This window comes from Paramisgurnus dabryanus, chromosome 18, assembly GCF_030506205.2.
Source record: "Paramisgurnus dabryanus chromosome 18, PD_genome_1.1, whole genome shotgun sequence".
Lineage (NCBI taxonomy): Eukaryota > Metazoa > Chordata > Actinopteri > Cypriniformes > Cobitidae > Paramisgurnus > Paramisgurnus dabryanus.
The window spans coordinates 19,650,085-19,670,883 of NC_133354.1; the positions used below are offsets into that span (position 1 = coordinate 19,650,085).

The 20,799-nt window shown below is 37.3% G+C and overlaps 1 protein-coding gene across 10 annotated transcripts in view; it reads right to left on the reverse strand.

Annotated features, from left to right (window-relative positions):
- rap1gap2b (RAP1 GTPase activating protein 2b) overlaps positions 1–20,799 on the reverse strand; it is a 46,206-nt gene that overhangs the window by 20,813 nt on the left and 4,594 nt on the right. For 3 of the 10 annotated variants that reach the window (XR_010544108.2, XM_065287218.2, XM_065287215.2), the window contains exon 1: positions 1,773–2,053. Coding sequence is in view for 8 of the 10 variants with exons in the window: in XM_065287218.2 (XP_065143290.1) it covers positions 1,773–1,903 (131 nt within the window). In the remaining 2 variants the exon portion in view is untranslated. Of the gene's footprint in view, positions 1–1,772; positions 2,054–15,242; positions 15,392–20,015; positions 20,052–20,221; positions 20,309–20,799 lie in introns of those variants that run through there. The other 7 variants (XM_065287220.1, XM_065287216.1, XM_065287223.2 and 4 more) reach the window with 4 other exon arrangements.

Here is a 20,799-nt window from a genome sequence, read left to right on the forward strand (position 1 = left end):
TTTTGCCTTGTGTCATGTGACAGAATCATGGCAGCCCTTATTGTTGTCTTGTTTTGTGTGGAGAGTCACATGGCCTGTGTTTATGTTTTGTGTACCTCGTACTGTCCTGTCTTAAGCCTTGACCCCACCCCTTGTTTCCTTGTTAATTATTTGTTATTAGTTTACACCCTTGACCTGTGTGTCCTCGTTCCCTAGTTTCGTTCTCCACTATTTAATGCCATTGTGTCTGCTGTCTTGTGGTGGATTGTTGGGTATCGTCAGAAACCATTGTGCGTGCACGTGCTTTGTTCTGTTTATTATTTGAATTATTGTCATTGTTTACCCCCTCAAGGGTGTTTTTGTTATCAATAAAAGTATTTTTGGTTAACAGCTGTCTGCAGTTCGGTTCTGTCCATCCATACACATGACATATCTACACTGTAAAAAAAATCCGTTGAAATTACAATGGTATTGCAGCTTGGTTGCCGGTAATTTACCGTAGATTTAAATTTATGTTATTTACTGGCAAGAGTTTGTTCAAAGTTAAATAAATTTTAAATATTAACAAGTCTTTATCTTTACAGAATAAAACTATACAATAACAGCCTCATGCAAAGCATTCTGGGAACCAGAAATCATCACCAACCTTTTTCTGTTTTTTGCTTCAGATTTTGTTTCCCAGAATGCTTTGCTTGATGCTGTTTTTTTAGTTTTACTCTATAAAGACAAAGACTTGTAAATGTTAAATGTTCATTTAACTTTGAACAAAATGTTGCCAGTAAATAACATGAATTTAAATCTACGGTAAGTTACCGGCAACCTAGCTGCAATTTCTACGGATTTTTTTTACAGTGTAGGGTAAAAATGAATACACAATGTATATTTTACTATAAACATTACTATTACAAAAATCAACCATAGTTTCACTTTAGTAAAAAAACAGGGCTACTATAGTTTAACCACAAAATAACCATGGTTGTGCTACAAAAACTATCGTTATACCATGGTAAACACAAAAACCCCTGGTAACCAAAAGGGTAATTTCTGTTTGGGTCAACCAACGCACGTATGCTTTCACATCCATTGACAATATGTGACCCTGGACCACAAAATCAGTCATAAGTCGCATGGGTATATTTGTAGCAATAGACAACACATTGAGTCATCGATTTTTTTAAGCCATAAAGTAAAGATCATGTTCCATGAAGATATTTTATAAATTTCCTACCGTAAATATGTTAAAAAAAATGTCATTAGTAATACGTGTTGCTAAGGACTTCATTTGGACAACTTTAAAAGCGATTTTCTCAGTATTTTGATTTTTTTGCACCCTCAGATTCCAAATTTGCAAACAGTTATATATCAGCCAAATATTGGGTCACATATTCTTATACAATATTTTGAACGCAACTTAAAACCGAGCGAATCTTAAAACCTCAGCATGAGTCAGTTTACTTCTCACAAATATCCACAGATATCTAAATGAATGAAACATGTACAAATGGCTGTTAAAATGATCTTATATCTATTCAGAATTCCCTTTCTCACAGTTATAACGCTTCAAACTACACAATACTGCTATAGATGATATACAGGTATAACCCTACAGTTAGCCAGTGCAAGTTTCTCTGAAACCATTCCCTGGAGTTTCAATTATCAGATATAAACTCTTAAGTTAGAAAATCCCCAAACTGCCCTGGAAACTGCAGTGTTCCTCAACATATCTGTGGATCTACAGTTCTGATCTACACACACACACAAAAGCACACCATCCACAGACATACATGACCCACCACTGGTCGTCCGTCTCCGTCAGTCTCCGTCTCTCACAGCGCTTTCGAGAGCGGTGCAGGAGTCCGATGAGAGCCGCGGCGGCACGGACACCTGCTCTCCGACAGCGTACCCTGGACCTGAACTCAGACATGGCTGAAGCTCAGGCTTAGTCTCAGTCTCAGTGTCTCCCGTCACATCACACCAGCTTCATCTGAATCTGCATCGTCACTATCTCACTGTCCAGAGATGAGGTGCTGTCTTCACAGTACAGACTATGCGTGTGTGCATCTTTCACCGCCGATACCTCCCATTCTCTCTCTCTCTCTCTCTCTCTTTCTCATCCACCCCCCTCACATGGCGTTTCACTCTAACACCTTCTTCTCGATTAGGATGCTTTGATTGCTTAACCTCTATTTTGCCTTTGTGCAGAAGATATCTTTGCTAATTCTCTTGTTTCTATCACGTTACACATCTGCTCAGACATGCAGCATTATTTTATAGACATAAAAGGACTCTCTCTTGCGTTATACAAGCGTGCGCTGAGGAAATATTGCCATTGTGGCTTTTGACTCTTTTGGATACGGTGTAAGTTTGGTGACATAACTGTGATATGACTGTCAGTCTTTATCTTTGATCATTTCTTGTAAAGTTAACATCTTATAATATCCTAATTCCCAAGAAAAAAAACTAATATCATTATTTTTTTAATAAATGCTCTTTGGAAAACTTGATTCTGATTGGCCAATCGTACAAATATTATAATATAATATGAATAATGTGAACACTGTATATATTTGGTCATTGTCCATGGAAATGTAGCCTACAGTTCTGCTTCGTCTCTCTTTTCATGCGAATGCACAGCTCAGTCTCACGAAATTACCAGCCCAGTCTCACACAATTTCGTGATATTGACACAAATTTCAGTGTTTTTTCATGATCGTATCACGAATTTCTGTTTACGTGTCATTGTCACGTATTGGTTACTCAACTGTTTTGTCCTATTTTCTTACCATTGTAACTTCGGTTTTGGGTTAGTTTTACATAAAATTACATCCTAACCCAACCATAACCCCAACGCCAAGCGACAATGGTTTACAAAAACAATAAAAATAATTTGGTAATAAACCAATACTTAAAGTGACATCCTAATTCAAACACCAAATCTAACCCTAAACCGAAACGACAATGGTTTCAAAATAGAAAAAAGCAGTTGAGTAACCAATATGTTACAATGACACTTAAACAGAAATTCGTGATACGATCGTGAAAAAAAGTGACAATATCAAGAAAACAGAATGAAAACGTTACGTGACTATATCACGAAATTTCGTGAGACTGGGTAGAAATTACATACCTATAGTCACATAAATTTTTTATTCTTTTTCGTGATACTGTCAGGAATTTCCGTGTTTTTTTGTGATTGTATCACAAATTTCTGTTTACGTATCATTGTCACGTATTGGTTACTCAACTGTTTTGTCCTATTTTCTTACAATTGTCGCTTCGGTTTAGGGTTAGATTACATAAAATGACATCCTTACCCAAACCCAACTCTAACCCTAACGCCAGGCGACAATGGTTTACAAATCAGAAAAAAATGGTAATAAACCAATACTTAAAGTGACATCCTAATGCAAACACCAAATCTAACCCTAAACCGAAACGACAATGGTTTGAAAATAGAAAAAAGCAGTTGAGTAACCAATATGTTACAATGACACTTAAACAGAAATTTGTGATACGATCACGGAAAACGCGGAAATCCGTGACAATATCACGAAAAAAGAATGAAAAAGTAACGTGACTATATCACGAAATTTCGTGGGACTGGATAGAAATTACATACCTATAGTCACATAAATTTTTATTTATTTTTCGTGATACTGTCACGAATTTCCTTGTTTGTTTTTGTGATCGTATCACAAATTTCTGTTTACGTATCATTGTCACTGGTTACTCAACAGTTTTGTCCTATTTTCTAACAATTGTCACTTCGGTTTAGGGTTAGATTTACATAAAATGACATCCTTCCCCAACCTAACTCTAAGGCCAGGCGTCAATGGTTTAAAAATCTAAAAAAATTAAAATTAGAATTTTTTATAAACCAATACTTAAAGTGACATCCTAACGCAAACACCATAACTAACCCTAAACCAAAGCGACAATGGTTTGAAAATAGGTTAAAGCAGTTGAGTAACCAATACGTGACAATTACACGTAAACAGACATTTGCGACAATATCATGAAAAAAGAATGAAAAAGTAACGTGACTATATCACAAAATTTCGTGAGACTGGGTAGAAACTACATTCCTATAGTCACATAAATGTTTTATTATTTTTCGTGATACTGTCCCAAATTTCCGTGTTTTTTCGTGATCGTCTTACGAATTTCTGTTAACGTGTCACGCATTGGTTACTCAACTATTTTGTCCTTTTTTCTTACCATTGCCGCTTTGGTTTAGGGTTAGATTTACATAAAATGACATCCTTGCCCAAACCCAACTCTAACCCTAACGCCAGGCGACAATGGTTTAAAAATCTGTAAATATAAAAAATAAATCTGAAATAATAGTATGAACCAATATTTAAAGTGACATCCTAATGCAAACACCAAACCGAAGCGACAATGTTTTGAAAATAGGAAAAAGCAGTTGAGTAACCAATACGCGACAGTGACACATAAACAGAAATTCGTGATACGATCATGAAAAATCTTGGAAATTCGTGACACTATCACGAAAAAGAATAAAAAATTTACGTGACTATAGGCAAGTTTTTTTGTGCGCAACTGATGCCATCTTGCGACTCAGAACTGTTAACTGACTATAGTAAAGATGGCATTTGAGACCTTGTATTGAATATAATATGGATAGAAGAAAACATTTATGCATTTGGGAGATCCAAAGCAACTTCCATTTAAAGTATACATTTTCATCAGTATGTGTGTGTACTCTGGAATCAAACCCACAACATTTTGTGACACTCAAGTTGAAGCCATAAAATGAAAACATTCATTGGAAACAGTAGGATCCGGAAAATTGCAGGAATAAACAGACACAATTGTCATGTCTGCGTCCTGTTCACCCTGTCAGGGTTTATTTTGCAATTATAACCATCAGACTGTATTGCAGAGTAAAATTTTAAACCGGAATTTCATTGAATGTGCATTGCAAGTACTAAACATGTCTTGCCTGAATAGACTCTTCTACCAGCAGGTAACAGGTCCTGAGGAGATTTTCAAGGGCTGCATTTACACTCAACGCAATTACAAGCCAATTTTCATCGTTTAATTTCACCTGCTGCGCAAATCCGCTCCTGTTTATGAAAATTTTACCCAGAGTGAGAGCGCGTGCATATGAATGAACCGCTTCCAAAATCATCAACAGCATTAAAAGCTTGAGGGGATTTTCTAGCTGAAGGCAATTATCACCATACACACAGGACATCGCCTCTGCGTCCTTCACTGATGAAAAGCTGTGTGTCATGATGACGACAGATTCATGCCACCCAGATGCAAACATGCATGTACAAACTCTGCAATACAAATGAATAAGCAAAAAATGTGGTTGTTTAATAACAATTACAAACAGAAAGGATTTTTAATGCTCTGAATGATTCCTCAAAATTGAGCAGCATCCTTTACACCGACTCACAAGACAGAAACAACGGTGCTATTTAGCTTAAATGAGAATGTGCACTGAGCACATGGAAGTCAAAATTATTGCTGGTGGTTTCGTAGGAATAACACTGTCTTGAGGCAGGCGACAGACGTTGAGGTGTGAGAGCAGTGATAGTGTCCGTTTCTCAATCCGAAAAGCTGCAGTCCCCCAAGGTCGCATTTGTAGCATACGTCATTAAGCCTGGTTTATTTCAAAATATTAACAATTATAAAGTTGACTATTATCTTACAAACAACAAGCGCTACTCTGCACTGCACAAAACTGGGGTTTAAATCATGGTTTGTCAGTAGTAAATTCTTTAAATATGAAAACATAAACTACTTACAGGCTGTGACAAACCTCAATTTCGAAACGCAAAGAGAAGCTACGTTAGCTGCCACAGGACAAACATGGCGTCATCAAAGAGTGCATCCCAATTTACGTGGTGGATCCTTCTATGGACCCAAACTTTGAAGGCTAGACTCTGCCTTTGACGGCTGCAGAATGTTTATTTTATAATAAACAGACGTCACAGGCGTGCATTGAATCTTGGGAAAGCTGAGATTGTGAAGAACCCATCTATGGATACTTGGTTTCAGGGGAAATGAAGGCCGCACTTTGGGGCTGCATGTAAAGGAGTCTTCGAATTGAGACAACCTTCGTTGTGGCCCGACATCAGATGAGTCAGTTATAACTGTCCAAACTAGTATTCTGTCAAAGTCAGCCGGTGAGTGAAAGTAAGGCATATCATCAGTGCCGGTGAATAACAGCTATCTCCAAAAGAACAACCCCAGAAGCCTGTGGTTAAACAACACAGAGCAACCACAATAAAAAATGCATTGCTTTTTGTTCTTCTGTGAATCCTACACCACAACCATTTATTTAGAGGAAGACGTGAGGAGCCGTTATATCTGACAGCTGATGGACAGAAAAATACACCAGAGCCGCATGCTTAGTATTCAAGACCACTGGTGACTGCCTCACACACGCGTGCCCCCTGTTGCTTTAATATCTATCACACATTTGGGGTGCACTTGCAATCACAGATCAGACCCTGCGGATAGTACACTACATACAAGAGCACTTGATCCGGAAAGCATGGATACGCACACACATTTCAGCATGGTTGAAGGCTACAGGTTTCCGTTTGCCCTTCTCTTCTCAGCAGGGATGTCGCAAAGACTGGCATTGCTTCCTAGTCTAGTTCATACTCCATCTCTGTCCGTTCCTACTGCTTCTTTTATAAACCCCTCAGAACATGTTGTTCTGACCCGGGCACCATGGCTTACAATATACGACTGACCCAAATGTCTCTCCCTATGTTGTCCTTTCTTGAAGTGTGACCTCTATTGTGACACTGTGTAGCAAAAACACATCCAATTTATCAGCTAGACAGCCACGGCCACCTGAGTACCAACAAATATTAAGTTTTATATAACACATCATATGTGTAAGGTTTAACCCTTTTAAGTGACACATAACATAATAATTACTATGGTAGTTTATCCTCTTTGTTTTTCTTTTAGGTCAGATGTAGTCCGGCTATGAGTAACCCACTTGCCATAATATCTACATAATATTACATGACATTGTTTTTATTCTGTAATACCAGTTTCCTGTTATATCTAAATTGGGACTCTATTAGACTTTATTTTAATATAGCTGTCAAATGACGTTACCACATGCAATGTGATCTCATGAGAATATGTGTGTATTTTTACGTAAAGTGTGTTTGTACCACACATACATTTACTTGCATTACACTAAAACGTATAATATCAACGTGTTTACAGGATAAATATGTCAATTATTAATGTTAACAGATTTACAGACATATAAATTTGTACGTTTTCTTATTCATAAATAATAAAATCGCAGCCTTTGGTGTTTCTTACTAATGTTTCTGACTTATTTATTTAAGAAAGTTTACAAATTTACCTAATGAAATGTTGTTAAAAATAATGTTTAAAAAACAAAACTTTAAAACCTTAAAATAAAGAACATTTCTAATATCATTTAAATTTTAACCATTTTGTAATTTTTGTTTGTTTCCCATGATGCACAAAAGGTGTTAATTTCTCCTATGCAACAAGAATTACACCAAAACACAACATAAATTCATAAAAGATGTTAAATTTTGTGTTATTTATCAAAATCTTTCAAATTAAAGGGCACCTATTTCATTTCTAAAAACAACGTTATTTTGTGTAATTAGTATAATCCAATATGTTCTGCAACACAGTTGATCCATGATCCGTACGGATCACGACCTACGGTTCGGCTTGCATGCGATTCGCTAATTAATATGCAAATTTAAATAGGTAAAGTTTATCATTTGCACGTGTTTCAAAGGTTTGCAAATGTTAACATTCAAGTGATTTTAAACAATTTAACCGCTAATTGATCTTAAAGGAATATTCCATTTTCTTAAAAGAAAAATCCAGATAATTTACTCACCAGCATGTCATCCAAAATGTTGATGTCTTTCTTTGTTCAGTCGAGATGAAATTATGTTTTTTGAGAAAAACATTGCAGGATTTTTCTCATTTTAATGGACTTTATTAGAGCCCAACATTTAATACTTAACTCAACACTTAACGTTTTTTTTCAACGGAGTTTCAAAGGACTCTAAATGATCCCAAACAAGGCATAAGGGTCTTATCTAGCAAAACGATTGTCATTTTTGACAAGAAAAATAACAAATATACACTTTTAAAGCACAACTTCTCGTCTAAATCCGGTCCAGCGCGACCTAACGTAAATGCGTAGTGACGTAGGGAGGTCACGTGTTACATATATAAAACGCACATTTGCGGACCATTGTAAACAATAAACTGACACAAAGACATTAATTAGTATCAGTTGACATACAACAACGTAGGAACGGTCCTCTTTCTCAACACTTGTAAACACTGGGGCGGAGTTTCGCGTTCGTCCTCTGTGACCTCTTGACGTCATGACGTATTGCGTGGGGTCACGTTGGCGCATCACGACCGGATTTAAACGAGAAGTTGTGCTTTAAAAGTGTATATTTGTTATTTTTATTATTTATTATTAAAATGACAATCGTTTTGCTAGATAAGACCCTTATGCCTGGTTTGGGATCATTTAGAGTCCTTTGAAACTCCGTTGAAAAAAACTGTTAAGTGTTGAGTTAAGTGTTAAATGTTGGGCTCTATTAAAGTCCATTAAAATGAGAAAAATCCTGCAATGTTTTCCTCAAAAAACATAATTTCTTCTCGACTGAACAAAGAAAGACATCAACATTTTGGATGACATGCTGGTGAGTAAATTATCTGGATTTTTCTTTTAAGAAAATGGAATATTCCTTTAAAGAGACAGTAACCTCAATTTACCTATTTAAATCTGTGTCATTAATGTTAATCAAACAACCAAAGACAAAGAGAAAATCACCTCTGAAGCTCTAAATATTTACATTTAATTAATACAATAAATAGAGTGTTATTATTAATTTGATTCAATTTCTGTACCTAACAATAATTTTAGACCTTACTTAATGTGCAACTTTGTTCTTTTTTAATAAATGTTTGTAGTTTCTTGATTTGTTCCATCTTTTTTTTTGCTGATCCGAAAAATGATCCGATCCGTGCCCCGTATTTTGATGCGAACTGTGAGTTTTGTGATCCGCCGCACCCCTATTTTTCACATAATATATATTTTCGTAGCTCAAGATTTCACTCTCTTCCTAAAACGCACGGATTTTAAGTCTTTCAGTCCAAGTTTCTGCGCATTTCTGTCCATTACAGTGCATAAATATAAAATAATACATTATTTTTTTGGTAAAAAGGATTAGGGTAAGGTTTGGGGTAGGGTGCTAACATTATTGATAAAATGATTAAAGTGATATTATACAGCAATCTTATAGTATAAAAGATTTGTAAATGTTTTATGTTTTGTAGCTGTAAACACAATAATGCTACGATTAAATGTTGCAAATACATCTACATTGTATGCTTCAGCATCTACAAAATAAGTGTATAAAAAAATAAATGTACAAAAAATAAGTTTTGTGTTCATAATACCTATTTACAGTGAGACCAGGCTGCCACATCAAATAATGCTGCACGTTCCAACTTTCAAGTCTCAAGGCACTTCAGTCGGCCTTTAACTCTCCTTCTTCTGACCTTTTAGCACCCTTTAACTGATGTGTACCATCCTGCTTTGATGTGTATCCGTCACGCAATAAAATCCTCTCGCTTGGCCAGTGTACAAAATACTTTCAAAACAAGTCATACAAATTAGTTTGCAGGTGGATGATCCAGCATGTTTGCACTCTTTTGGGAAGTAAAACTGAAAGCTAGATGTATCAAAAGTACAATGACCCTGAATGGAGATCAAAATGTACAAAAGAAAGGCCAAACTTGTGAAAAGAGGAAAGCAGGAATATAACACAACAGACAAAGACATCAACGAACAAGGAGCCAACGTGACAATACCCGCTGATATATTAGTGCAGCTCACACAATAGTGTCTAATTGAAATGCTTTTCATTTAAATCTGCTGTCTGTTTGTGTCAGTGTGTGTGTGATTTGCTAGACTGTATAGTCAGGGAAGTGAACAATATGTAGTCTGATTAACACAGCACTTGACTTTAATGCTTAATGGAAGTTAAAAGTCTAGTCATATGCAGCTGCTTCGATTAGAAAGCTTTTGAAGCTCAGTCCAAAACATCCCACTGTCTGCACATGTAAACATAGAGGAGACCTCTATTTGTTTAATAAATCTGTCGTTTAATGGACTGTCACTGGTATGTTTTTAACTCATGATTTAAATCAATAGCAAACCTAATATAAACGACGAGACACGAAAAAAGCAATGGGATTCAGCATTAGTATCATTTTACCATGCCGATCTCAGTTTCCACTGATATGTGATATATTGCTTAATAAGCTCAAAATGTAAGGGGACTCGCTTTGTATGTAGATAAAAACGTCTCATTCTAACGTAATAAAAACAATATAATTCATTTTGTAAGGTCTTTATACACCACTGATAATACAGTTATGTTTATTATATTGCATTTCTGTCAAGAGATTCTCTTAAACACAGTGCACCTTTAAAGTTTGTTTATGGAAACCACCATTCTCAAAAAATTACACCAAAAGTGCAAATGTTACCACCTACCTTAAAGGTGGGGTTAATTGTAACAGACTCAATAATTCAATACTATTCTGTCTAGACTGTAAAAAATATGGACGTAGTGTCTGTGATGTCACCCATTGCTTTGTAAAGAGCTTTTTTGAAGCTTAAAGTAGGCGGTGCCTGCCCCCGCCATCTTGTCCGCGCATCACCACGAATAGCTCGCGGATAACCGAAAATGGTTAAAGAGGCGGGACATGGGTGAAGCTGAGGTGGCTGGATGCTCAAAGCACGCCCAATTCTAGCTCAATTCTAGTGACAGCAGTGGCTGTTCACCAGTCACTCAAGTGGCCACACCCTTAATTATGCAGAAGTTTAAGGCTTAATATAAATTAAAAGGATGAGTTACACAAAATGTTTCCCCCTCACAGTTGTCATGAAGGGCAATTTTGCTAGACCAAAAACAATTTTTGTACCAGGCTTTAAACATATTATTTTCTACAGTAAAGCTGGGCATTTTAAAGGTAACGTTCTGCCTGATCCTATTTTGTAAACCCTAGTAAGGGTGTAATGTTGCTATAATAGCATAATACCTGTAAAATGATAAAGTTCAAAGTTCACTGCCAGGCGATATATTTTATTTAACAGAATTTGCCTTTCAAAGCCTACAGCAAACGGCAGGTGTCGTGAGCAATTCGGTCCCCCGAGCAATTCGGTCTCCCCTAGGACCCCGATTGGTACCTAGCACTAATGCCTGCTCAAAAATTTGTCATTGCGATATCTCGTCTGCATACGCGGTCTAGCAAGTTAATTATGTTTTACAAAATAGAAGCATAACATTTAAAAAATAAAAGATAATAAAAATAATATAATAAACTAATATTCATGTTGCAGACACGTCAGTACTTTTGAGTCATCATCTGCTTTAAAAAAACAATACTTTTATTTTTTGTAAATTATTAACATACCTTACGGAATATATTTTTTAATAGTAAAAGTGTAGTAATCATGGCTTATAATTATAATTTAAATGTGTGATTCAACTATGTAGTAATCATGTTTTGTATAAGTAATTAATGAGTAAATAATTGTATTAGTAGACAGAAAAAAGTGGAAATGGTACAGTATATAATATCTAAATAATAAAATGACACAAGCAATGTGTAGATCTCCCACCTATAGCCTCATTTATATACTACTATATGAAACATATCATTTAAAAGACATCAATTGTAATTTTAACATCGTTCTAACTACATAAATCATAACGCGATTTTGTAGGAATTGTAATAAGGCGCTAAGAAAACTACCCATGAGAAGTTTTTTCAGCCAATGGAATCACGCGGGGTCCTAGGGGAGACCGAATTGCTCGGGGGGACCGAATTGCTCATGACACCGGTTTGGACTACAGCCCTCTACTTCCTGCTTTAATGACATCAGGGCTGCGTTCAGCCCCGACAGAACGTTGCACAACGTTTATTAAACTGAAACGGTGATGCATTGAACACCCTGTTGTGATGACGCAAGAGTTGCAACTACGGTAGCTGAGAGGCCATGCTTTGTGTTCTTTTTTAAATGTTTCTGAAGCCTGATGAAATCGTTATAAATGTGTGTTTAATACTGTAAAATACCCTCGATGTTACAGTCACTGACCTTGCCTTCCAGAATGAAAGACAACATTCCAACTTGAACCCATTGAGAGAGCTGTCTCTTTACTATCGCGTTGTTTTATACATCTTGCCGCTGATTGGGCTGACATTTCTGACACACCCACCAAACAAGAGAAAACGCTTCTAAAACCTGTTGGATTCCGTTGCACACCGTTTCAAGGAAACATGTCGTTCAACCCGGAAACCGTAGCAAAACGTTGCGCACCGGTGTGAGATTGAACGTGCCCCAGTTTTTTGACTAAACTCCGCCCACAATAATACAGCTAAGCTAGCGGCAAGCTAAACTGCTATCAAATCACAAAACACGTGAAACATTAACACATGTTATATTGCGCAGTGTAAACACAACCAAAGCTTCAAAAACACAGAAAGAACGGGACCTTTAACATGGTGGTATATGGGAATTGACTCCCTTTTGGAGCCAGCCTCTAGCGGCCAGTCCATGAATTGAAGTTTAGGTCACTCCGTATTGGCTTCATCAGAGAGATCGGAAGGTTGACCCTCGGTCTACTCTATGCAGTAAAGGTGAATATTATTTGTACATCTGTCTTTAAAAAATAATTATACACAAATTCATTCATCCATGATCCGTCATCTAATCATACCTGCATTATGCATCAAAGCATAGCCTATGGATAGGTATTGTTGAAAGGGCGGCACAATTAAGACAAAAATATATAATTGTCACTTATTTCCGCGATATTGTATTATTTACAATAATCATTTGATTAATAGTATTTGCATTGTTTTCATTTGATTATTATATTGCATACTAGAGGGAACACTGTGCTACTGTAACAATCCCTGTGATGTTGGAAATGTTGTGTTAACCGCGTGTTAGTTTGTGCCCAGCTCACCGCTATTTTTGCATATATTAAGAAGATAACAACAACATCTTAACATAAAATTTTTGTTTATGTTAGTGATGACATGAAATCGTATGCCTACCTGAGATAGCAGTTTATGAGAGGAACTTCATATTTGAGTAAACTATTCCTTTGACACTTGATATAATGTGAATGCAAGGCCCTCTAGTGGTTAAATTTCAATAAAACTCTCTCTGTTTTTTTTTCTCTATTTAATAAGACACTCTGAAGACTAACCTGATTAGGTTGCATGACGCACACAATAAAAACACTTGATTATTTGATTCTGGTAACGTAAATGTTTTTGGCAATGAGCAAAACATGCCAGCTGTGAATATCTGTATTGATGCACACTGCACAGGTAAACTAAAACTATGTTTCAAGTTTTGCTTATCTAATGAAAGATTGTTATATTGAAAATCCATTCATGTTTGTTTAAAGCTGTTCACTTAGATAAATTGGCCAAACTGGTTGCCTGAAAGCTGTATTTTTACCCCCTACTCATCTGCAAACTTTAACAATGTCTTACCTTAAACCCAATTAAATGATATATGTGAAATTAAATGCCGGACAGCCTGGGGGTTTAGGTGCTAGTTTGACTGGCGGATCAATACTCATACTGTTTGCATGCAAAATAGAGCACAGTCTCTGGTTAGGCTGGTTGACCAGGAAGCCTTATAGGTTAATCTAGTTAAAAAGTCTGTTGGTGACCAGCATCCAAAAAAAAACATATGGTGACCAATTATGCAGATCTTTTCAGCAGGGGAGAGGTTGGTTTGGGTTCAGCCTAATTGCTTTTCTGCAGTCATAACACAATTTCACAATATGACAATTAGATTTCTCAGCAGGAGCTGTCATTACGGCTTATTCTCTTTCAAATACAGATTTCATTTGTTGCTGTTTTCAGCCCACCTGCCATCGGCAGAAAGAAATGTCACTGCTAATGATGACACCCGAAAATGTGGTGTAGATGGGAACGAGTTTTTAAAGGTAAAACCCCCCCAGAAAGAAACATGCACTAAATATCAGATCGTTACAAAATACTATCGCTCTAAACAGTGCAGCTGTGTAACTGTTTTTATCCCTACAAGAGGATCTCAGACATCCAGCTATGCATTTATTTTTCATCAGAGGAGAGCGCTGCTCTCAGCCGGCTCCTGGAGTGAATGATGGAGACATGGTAGGAGAGAGAGAGAGAGGTAGAGAGAGAGAGAGGTGGATGAAAAATGAGCATTGATGTGGAAGAGACTGACTGTCCTCAACACTCAAGAGATAAATGAGTGCGAAGTGGAATTAAAGTCTATGTAGTTTTTATATTAACTTTATAGCCTAATACCTTATAAGCATAATGCTATTAGGAATAGAAATAAGTCAGTTTACATATAATTAAATGAAAGACGATCAACACCAAATGTTAGAGCTTTTTATGTGCTATTTTAGTGTAACTATGAATAGGTAAGTGTGATCATGTATTAAAAGATATGAAGGGTTGCAAAATGTCTTATGAGGTATTGCATAATATTGACCATATGTCTTATATATATGCATGCATCATAAAAGGTGTTACCTAAAATAGGTTTACAATCACGTAAACTTGTATTCTGCAAATGCATTCCACTGACTTATAAACATGCTAAATGAGTCTCTATTTTCCTCTTCTAGGGTGAGAAAGCTGGATTTGCAGAGCGTAGAGAATCAGAGCGTGTGACAGGCTTTGCGGTGATGGTGAGTAACAGATTATACTCTCATCACTGGAAACGGAGCTGTATGACACCCAAGAGAAACGCCGAGCACCGACAGCAGTTACTATTACCTTTAAATTAAACTGTCACAATATTCTGTCAGCTTGTGTAATATGTTCTTTTATATCATCTTTGGCAATGGCTTTTACAAAATACTTCCTGCGCTCCTCTTATGTCACAAAAAGGCAAACCAGACTCTGCAACAACATCACTCACAGTGCTTTTCTCAAATGTATTAAATATTTAACAAATACAATACAAACAGATGCAAATTAGACAGCACAACACAAACAATACACTGAGCACATTATCTTTTTCGCTCTCAATTCTATGTATTCAGATAGTATTATTCAGCAAGTAAAGACAATTTAAAGACCATGCTGACTAACTATTGTGTGCATGGAGCGTGCATCAAATGCATCATCGGATTCACGTTCAAAGAGGAACTCACCAAAGTCTGCGAGGCATTTTGCATGCACTTTCAGATCTTCTGTAGTTGCTAGTTATAGAGTCTCCAGTTGTAATATAGTGATGAGTTAATAGCCAGGGAGGGACGAAATGATGGCACAACAACGCTTGTAGGGTTTCGATGCTCCACAAGTACAATGCATTTCACTTCATCATGAGAGACAGCGAGAGAGAGAGAGAGAGAGAGAGAGAGAGAGAGAGAGAGAGAGAGAGAGAGAGAGAGAGAGAGAGAGAGAGAGAGAGAGAGAGAGACGCAGCAGGGGGGGTTTAAAATCCTCAAAGACACCCTAGTATACCTGTTTGCTTTGTTTTGTTTATTCACTTTAATAAAACAACACACACACACGTGCACACACACTAAGGGCAACAGCAATAAAAGGTAACACACATTACACAAAACCGCTATGAGCTTTTGAATAAATAAATCATCGGCAATAAAGGTAGATTATTTTACATACTTCAATATAACACAAATCAATAAATCATGAGGTAAACTAACATCACAGACACAACAACACATATTTGCAAATAATGGCCCACACAGTTGTCATGGTGTCACACACATGCATATTAACACAACATGATTGACAGCCGTGTTGACACAGATCTTAATAAATTCACCCATCTTGCCTTAAAGGCTTGCTGGAGGTGAGGTCGGAAAGGCAACGCTTATTATTCTGGCACACTGCGCGTGACCTCCATGTGTTGCCATGTGTGTTAAAAATCATTTGTGTGATCGCTACAAATCAGACTAAATGTAGCGTATAGTCAGTAAATGACTTTTTTGTGCCTATGGCTGGTTTGATTTGTGGAAATTTTTGAAATACATTTGCATGATTGAAGGTCTGAGGCATGCAAATATAAGCAGGTTAACACATGGTGGTCCACATTACATAAGTGCAACTTGTGCGTGTAACATATTGTGCGCACACACACATGCTGACATTCGTCGCACCCTTCTAAGCACGATTGAACAGTGGGCGATTGGTTTGATGCGGAGATCCAGCCTGTTACCTTTCCACCTGATCTCTGTCATAAAGCTAAATTATTTTGCACTGTATACACATTTAAAAATGGGGGTTTTAAAATCACCGCATATTAAAAAAGACCACGGTGGTCTCCAGCATGGGATGCTTATGTACCTCAAGCTTAAACATACAGGTGTATTAAAGGGACACTCCACTTTTTTTGAAAATATGCTAATTTTCCAGCTCCCCTAGGGTTAAACATTTGATTTTTACCGTTTTGGAATCCATTCAGCCCCTATCCGGGTTCTGGCGGTATCACTTTTAGCATAGCTTAGCATAATCCATTGAATCTTATTAGACCATTAGCATTGCGCTAAAAAGTTTTGATATTTTTCCTATTTAAAACTTGACTCTTCTGTAGTTACATTGTGTACTAAGACCGACGGAAAATTTAAAGTTGTGATTTTCTAGGCATATATGGCTAGGAACTATACTATTATTACTGGCGTAATAATTAAGGACTTTGCTGATGTAACATGGGGGCAGCAGGCATAGTGATATTACGCAGTGCTCGAAAGTATTGAAAGTAACCAAGGGGACTATTTTCGGGGAGTGTGTAATATCATTGCGCCTGCTGATCATGAATTTAAGAAAAACATACCTGAATAGTTCTGTTTTCATTTTTTCTCATGTTTTGGTTTGGTCTTTGCTAAAGACTACAATCTAGCGGTCACATCAATTAATGCCATCCTTCATTATACAGTATATTCATAAAAGTAACTTATAAATCCTATAGGGCTTACTGGTTAAGTGACAACACACAATACCACACAGTAAATGAAATGGTCTATGGACACTGAGGGTCCCTAGTTGTCACCTTGCCTGTGGGGTTTCTAAAAATAGATCCGTGCTCTTCGACAACCTCCTCGCAGGCCCTCAAACCCTCACAAACACAATAAAAGTATTAATGACCCTCACCTTTCATCAATTCACCTCAAAGCAAACCATGAATCAGCTGTATGAAAGCCGATATTAGCCAGAACCAGTAAACACAAGATCATTTCCATGTGTATGATCTGTAGTCACGACCCTATTCAGGGTTACGCAGTGATTCGCAGAACCAGAGCGCCGCTTTTTTCCACTCTGATGCACTCAGTACTTTACCGATGTACTTCATTGCAGTCCATAAAAGCATTGTGTGTGTCTGTGTGTGCTTTTATATGTGAAAATGATAATGCTGGAGTTTCACATGTGCCTATGAATAAGCTTAACATTAAATGAGCAGATGGATAAGTAGGTGGAAGATGGATTTAAAAAATTTGGCAACGCAAAACAGATTAAAAGAGTTGTATCGATTTCTCCGCCATTGCATCAACAGCAACGCAGCAATAGAAATTATGAGATGTGAGCTAGCAGTCTGAACTAGGTGCTACAGAATAATACAAAGTCATGAAATAGACAACAGATTTATATACTGTACTGCTCTTATTGGTGCATGCAAAAACAAATTAATTAAAATGAATCGGCCAGAAAAGTTATCGGCAATAATTGCGCGGTGCGGTACAAATACAAAAAACATAACGTGACAACCTTCAGAGATTATTTTTTAGATATTAAAATCAGATATTTGTTTTAAAAGTGCACCCATTTCATTGCTAAAAAACAACATTAGTTTGTGTATTTGGTATAAATTAAAGTGTTGGCGGGTTTATGGTTAAAAAAAACACATTATTTTCCACATACGTACATTTTTGTACCTCCAGATATCCTACTTTCCTCAAAATTTGAAAAGCGCTGTGTCCCTGATTGGCCAGCTAATCTGTACATTGGGATTAGTCTGAATACCTCTGACGTCAGCCGGAAATGTGACGCTCCTTATCATGTTTGGAAGAGTTTGTCACAATGCAATGCTAACAGGAGTTAACTTACAGGCTGTGAGTCTTAGCGGGAGGAATTATGATAATGTCGGTCTTGTTTACATCACCAATCTCAGGAAGTAAACTGTTGTCTACAATCCGTGTGTTTGTTGTAGTCCAAGAAAAGAGATTTACGTTGGAGACGATAACTCACGTCATCGTTTACTCTGGAGTTTGTACCTTTTGCATATCGTTAACATGTACTAATGCACACTTACACACCAAAGGAAATGCAAAATTGTGAATCGGACAATAGGTGCTCTTTAACAAAATTAGAGCCCAAACAATATGGGTTTTTTGAGGGCCGATGCAGATACATATGTTAGGGAGTAAAAAATCTTTATGTGTATATTATAGGACAGTATATAGGCGCATCTTTTTAATTTCTCCTGCTCGTGTTTTAGCAACTCGGCCATAGACCATCCCCTCGAAATATTCAGGGCAGAAGCCTTCGAAACCATTTATTGAAGCTTGCATTCTCATTGTGTTTTTTCCAAATGTCTTAGAGTCGCAAGAAAAAAAGTGGCTACGAATTGTATGACAAGAAGAGAAAGGCCTCTGAAGAAAGAAACAAAATGAGTGTTTTTGGGAGACTATTTCACATGCTTGTGTGCGCTAAAAGCACAGGTTGGGTTTCCCATGCAAAGTTTCTACTCGACAGGTAAAGTTTGGCATGCTATTTGGAGAAATCCGTTTAAAATCATTGCTAGTAAAAGTTGATGTAAGCTATGATTATCGATGCTAGTCCTGGCACAAGTCATGAACTGCGCAGATACGGTAAACATGCCGACAGCAACTTGTAAACAGAGCGAAGAGAAGAACTAGTCTCCTGCATGCTCTCTCTCTCGTGCACGCGTTTAATAGGCGTTTCATCTCTGGAACAGGTATAGTGTTGCGCATGTGCATTTTTTTTTTAAGTGGAGGGGCGGTTCTTTTCAAAAATTTCGGGAAAATCTTCCGCTATACATTTAAGCCTACCGACGATGACAGATCAACAGAACAACTACTGTTAGTAGGCCATGGCGCAAGTTAGTGCATGTAGTCTACATTAGCCTAAACATTAGCCTAGCCTGTATGTACAGTATCACTAAATATTAATCATGACTATTGCAATATTAAGTTTAGTAGTGGTTTCACATAGAGTTTACACAGTAAAATGTATTCAACTGTTAGCGATACATTGCGTTGATCAATACATCATTTCATGTTGCATTTTCATTAGCTACTCAGTAAGTGTAGGTCGTAAATCTCCGACATTGCCAATAAATCACAGGCTATCTTTGATTGCAAGACCTTAACAATCACCTTTGAATCTCTCTCACTGTACGACGAAGGGCCACAGTTTACAAGCTACGATCATAGAAATCGTCACAAATGTTTCATGATGGCCATCTTTCGGTCGGGACAGCCGAAAATTGTGCGGTGTAAACCAGGCGTTAGACATTGTAGTTACTCAGTGCCGCTAATCGGTGTCGGTGGCTTTTTCGATATGTTGTTGGTTTAAACTAATCACTGAAAAACTAAAAAATGAAAGTCTCACAAACACAACCAATACTACAAACATAGTGACAGTTTATAAAACTGGTTGAGAAAAAGGTTAAAAAAACCCAAACAAACACTTGTCTCATAAAACTTCCTTAAATATGCTTAGGAGTGTGAAAGTTATAGAAAATGCTAAAAAGACAAAAATTAAGCAGGTTTTCTCACAGGAACTACCCATTTTCACCACATCCACACAAGCATGCATGCAAACCTATAGCACTGCCTGCAGTCTTTGTCCAAGCAGGCAGCTGTTTTACCTCTTTAAACACACAGATAGGAAGCATAAAGTGTCAGGTTTTGTGGGAGACGGTGGGGACAGGCAGTACTCACCGAGCTCGAAGGGCACTAATGGTAGACTTGTCAACCCTGCATTTAAAGAGAAAAGACGAAAACATCAGGGAACAAACCTAGACAGCTGTAATTTGCATCTCTAGACCTGGCAGGTCCTGAGGAACGCAAAGGGTTAAAAGGGGCATTTATGCAATATATCATCACTGTGTCATGTTGCTGTTGGTGCGGACGGGTGCGTTCAATACCCAATTAATGGTGACATGCAGGAAAGGTCACCAGCAGTGACTCTCAACATCATCACATCAAACCACACAAACACACAGACAGAGAGAAAGAGATAAGAGAGAGAGAGAGAGAGAGCATAACAGGTTTGAGGGTAGGAAAGGGTGTGGTCATTTATTTTTATCCACTATGTTTTTTAAATTGAACACATTTCTGTTACATGCACACACGCACGCACCCCCACACACACACACACACACACGCATGCACACACACACCACACACACACTTTCATTGGGAAAATTTGTAGTGATATTACAGCGGAAAATATTACGACACAAGGCAAACAAGCCATTATAGAGCTTGTAGGTTTACACAATAAATGCTTACAGGTTATCACATCATAGGTTACTTAAAATCAATACCTGTGTGTGTGTGTGTGTGTATACGTGTGTGTGTGTTTATTAGTGAGGTGACAACAGCAGTGTCACTATTAAACAAATGAGGTGTGATGGTTATTGGGTGTGGTGGGGATGTGGGTAATGTAAGAGGAAGGGTGTGGGCATGTGTGTGTGCATGTGTGTGCACATGTGAAATTTCC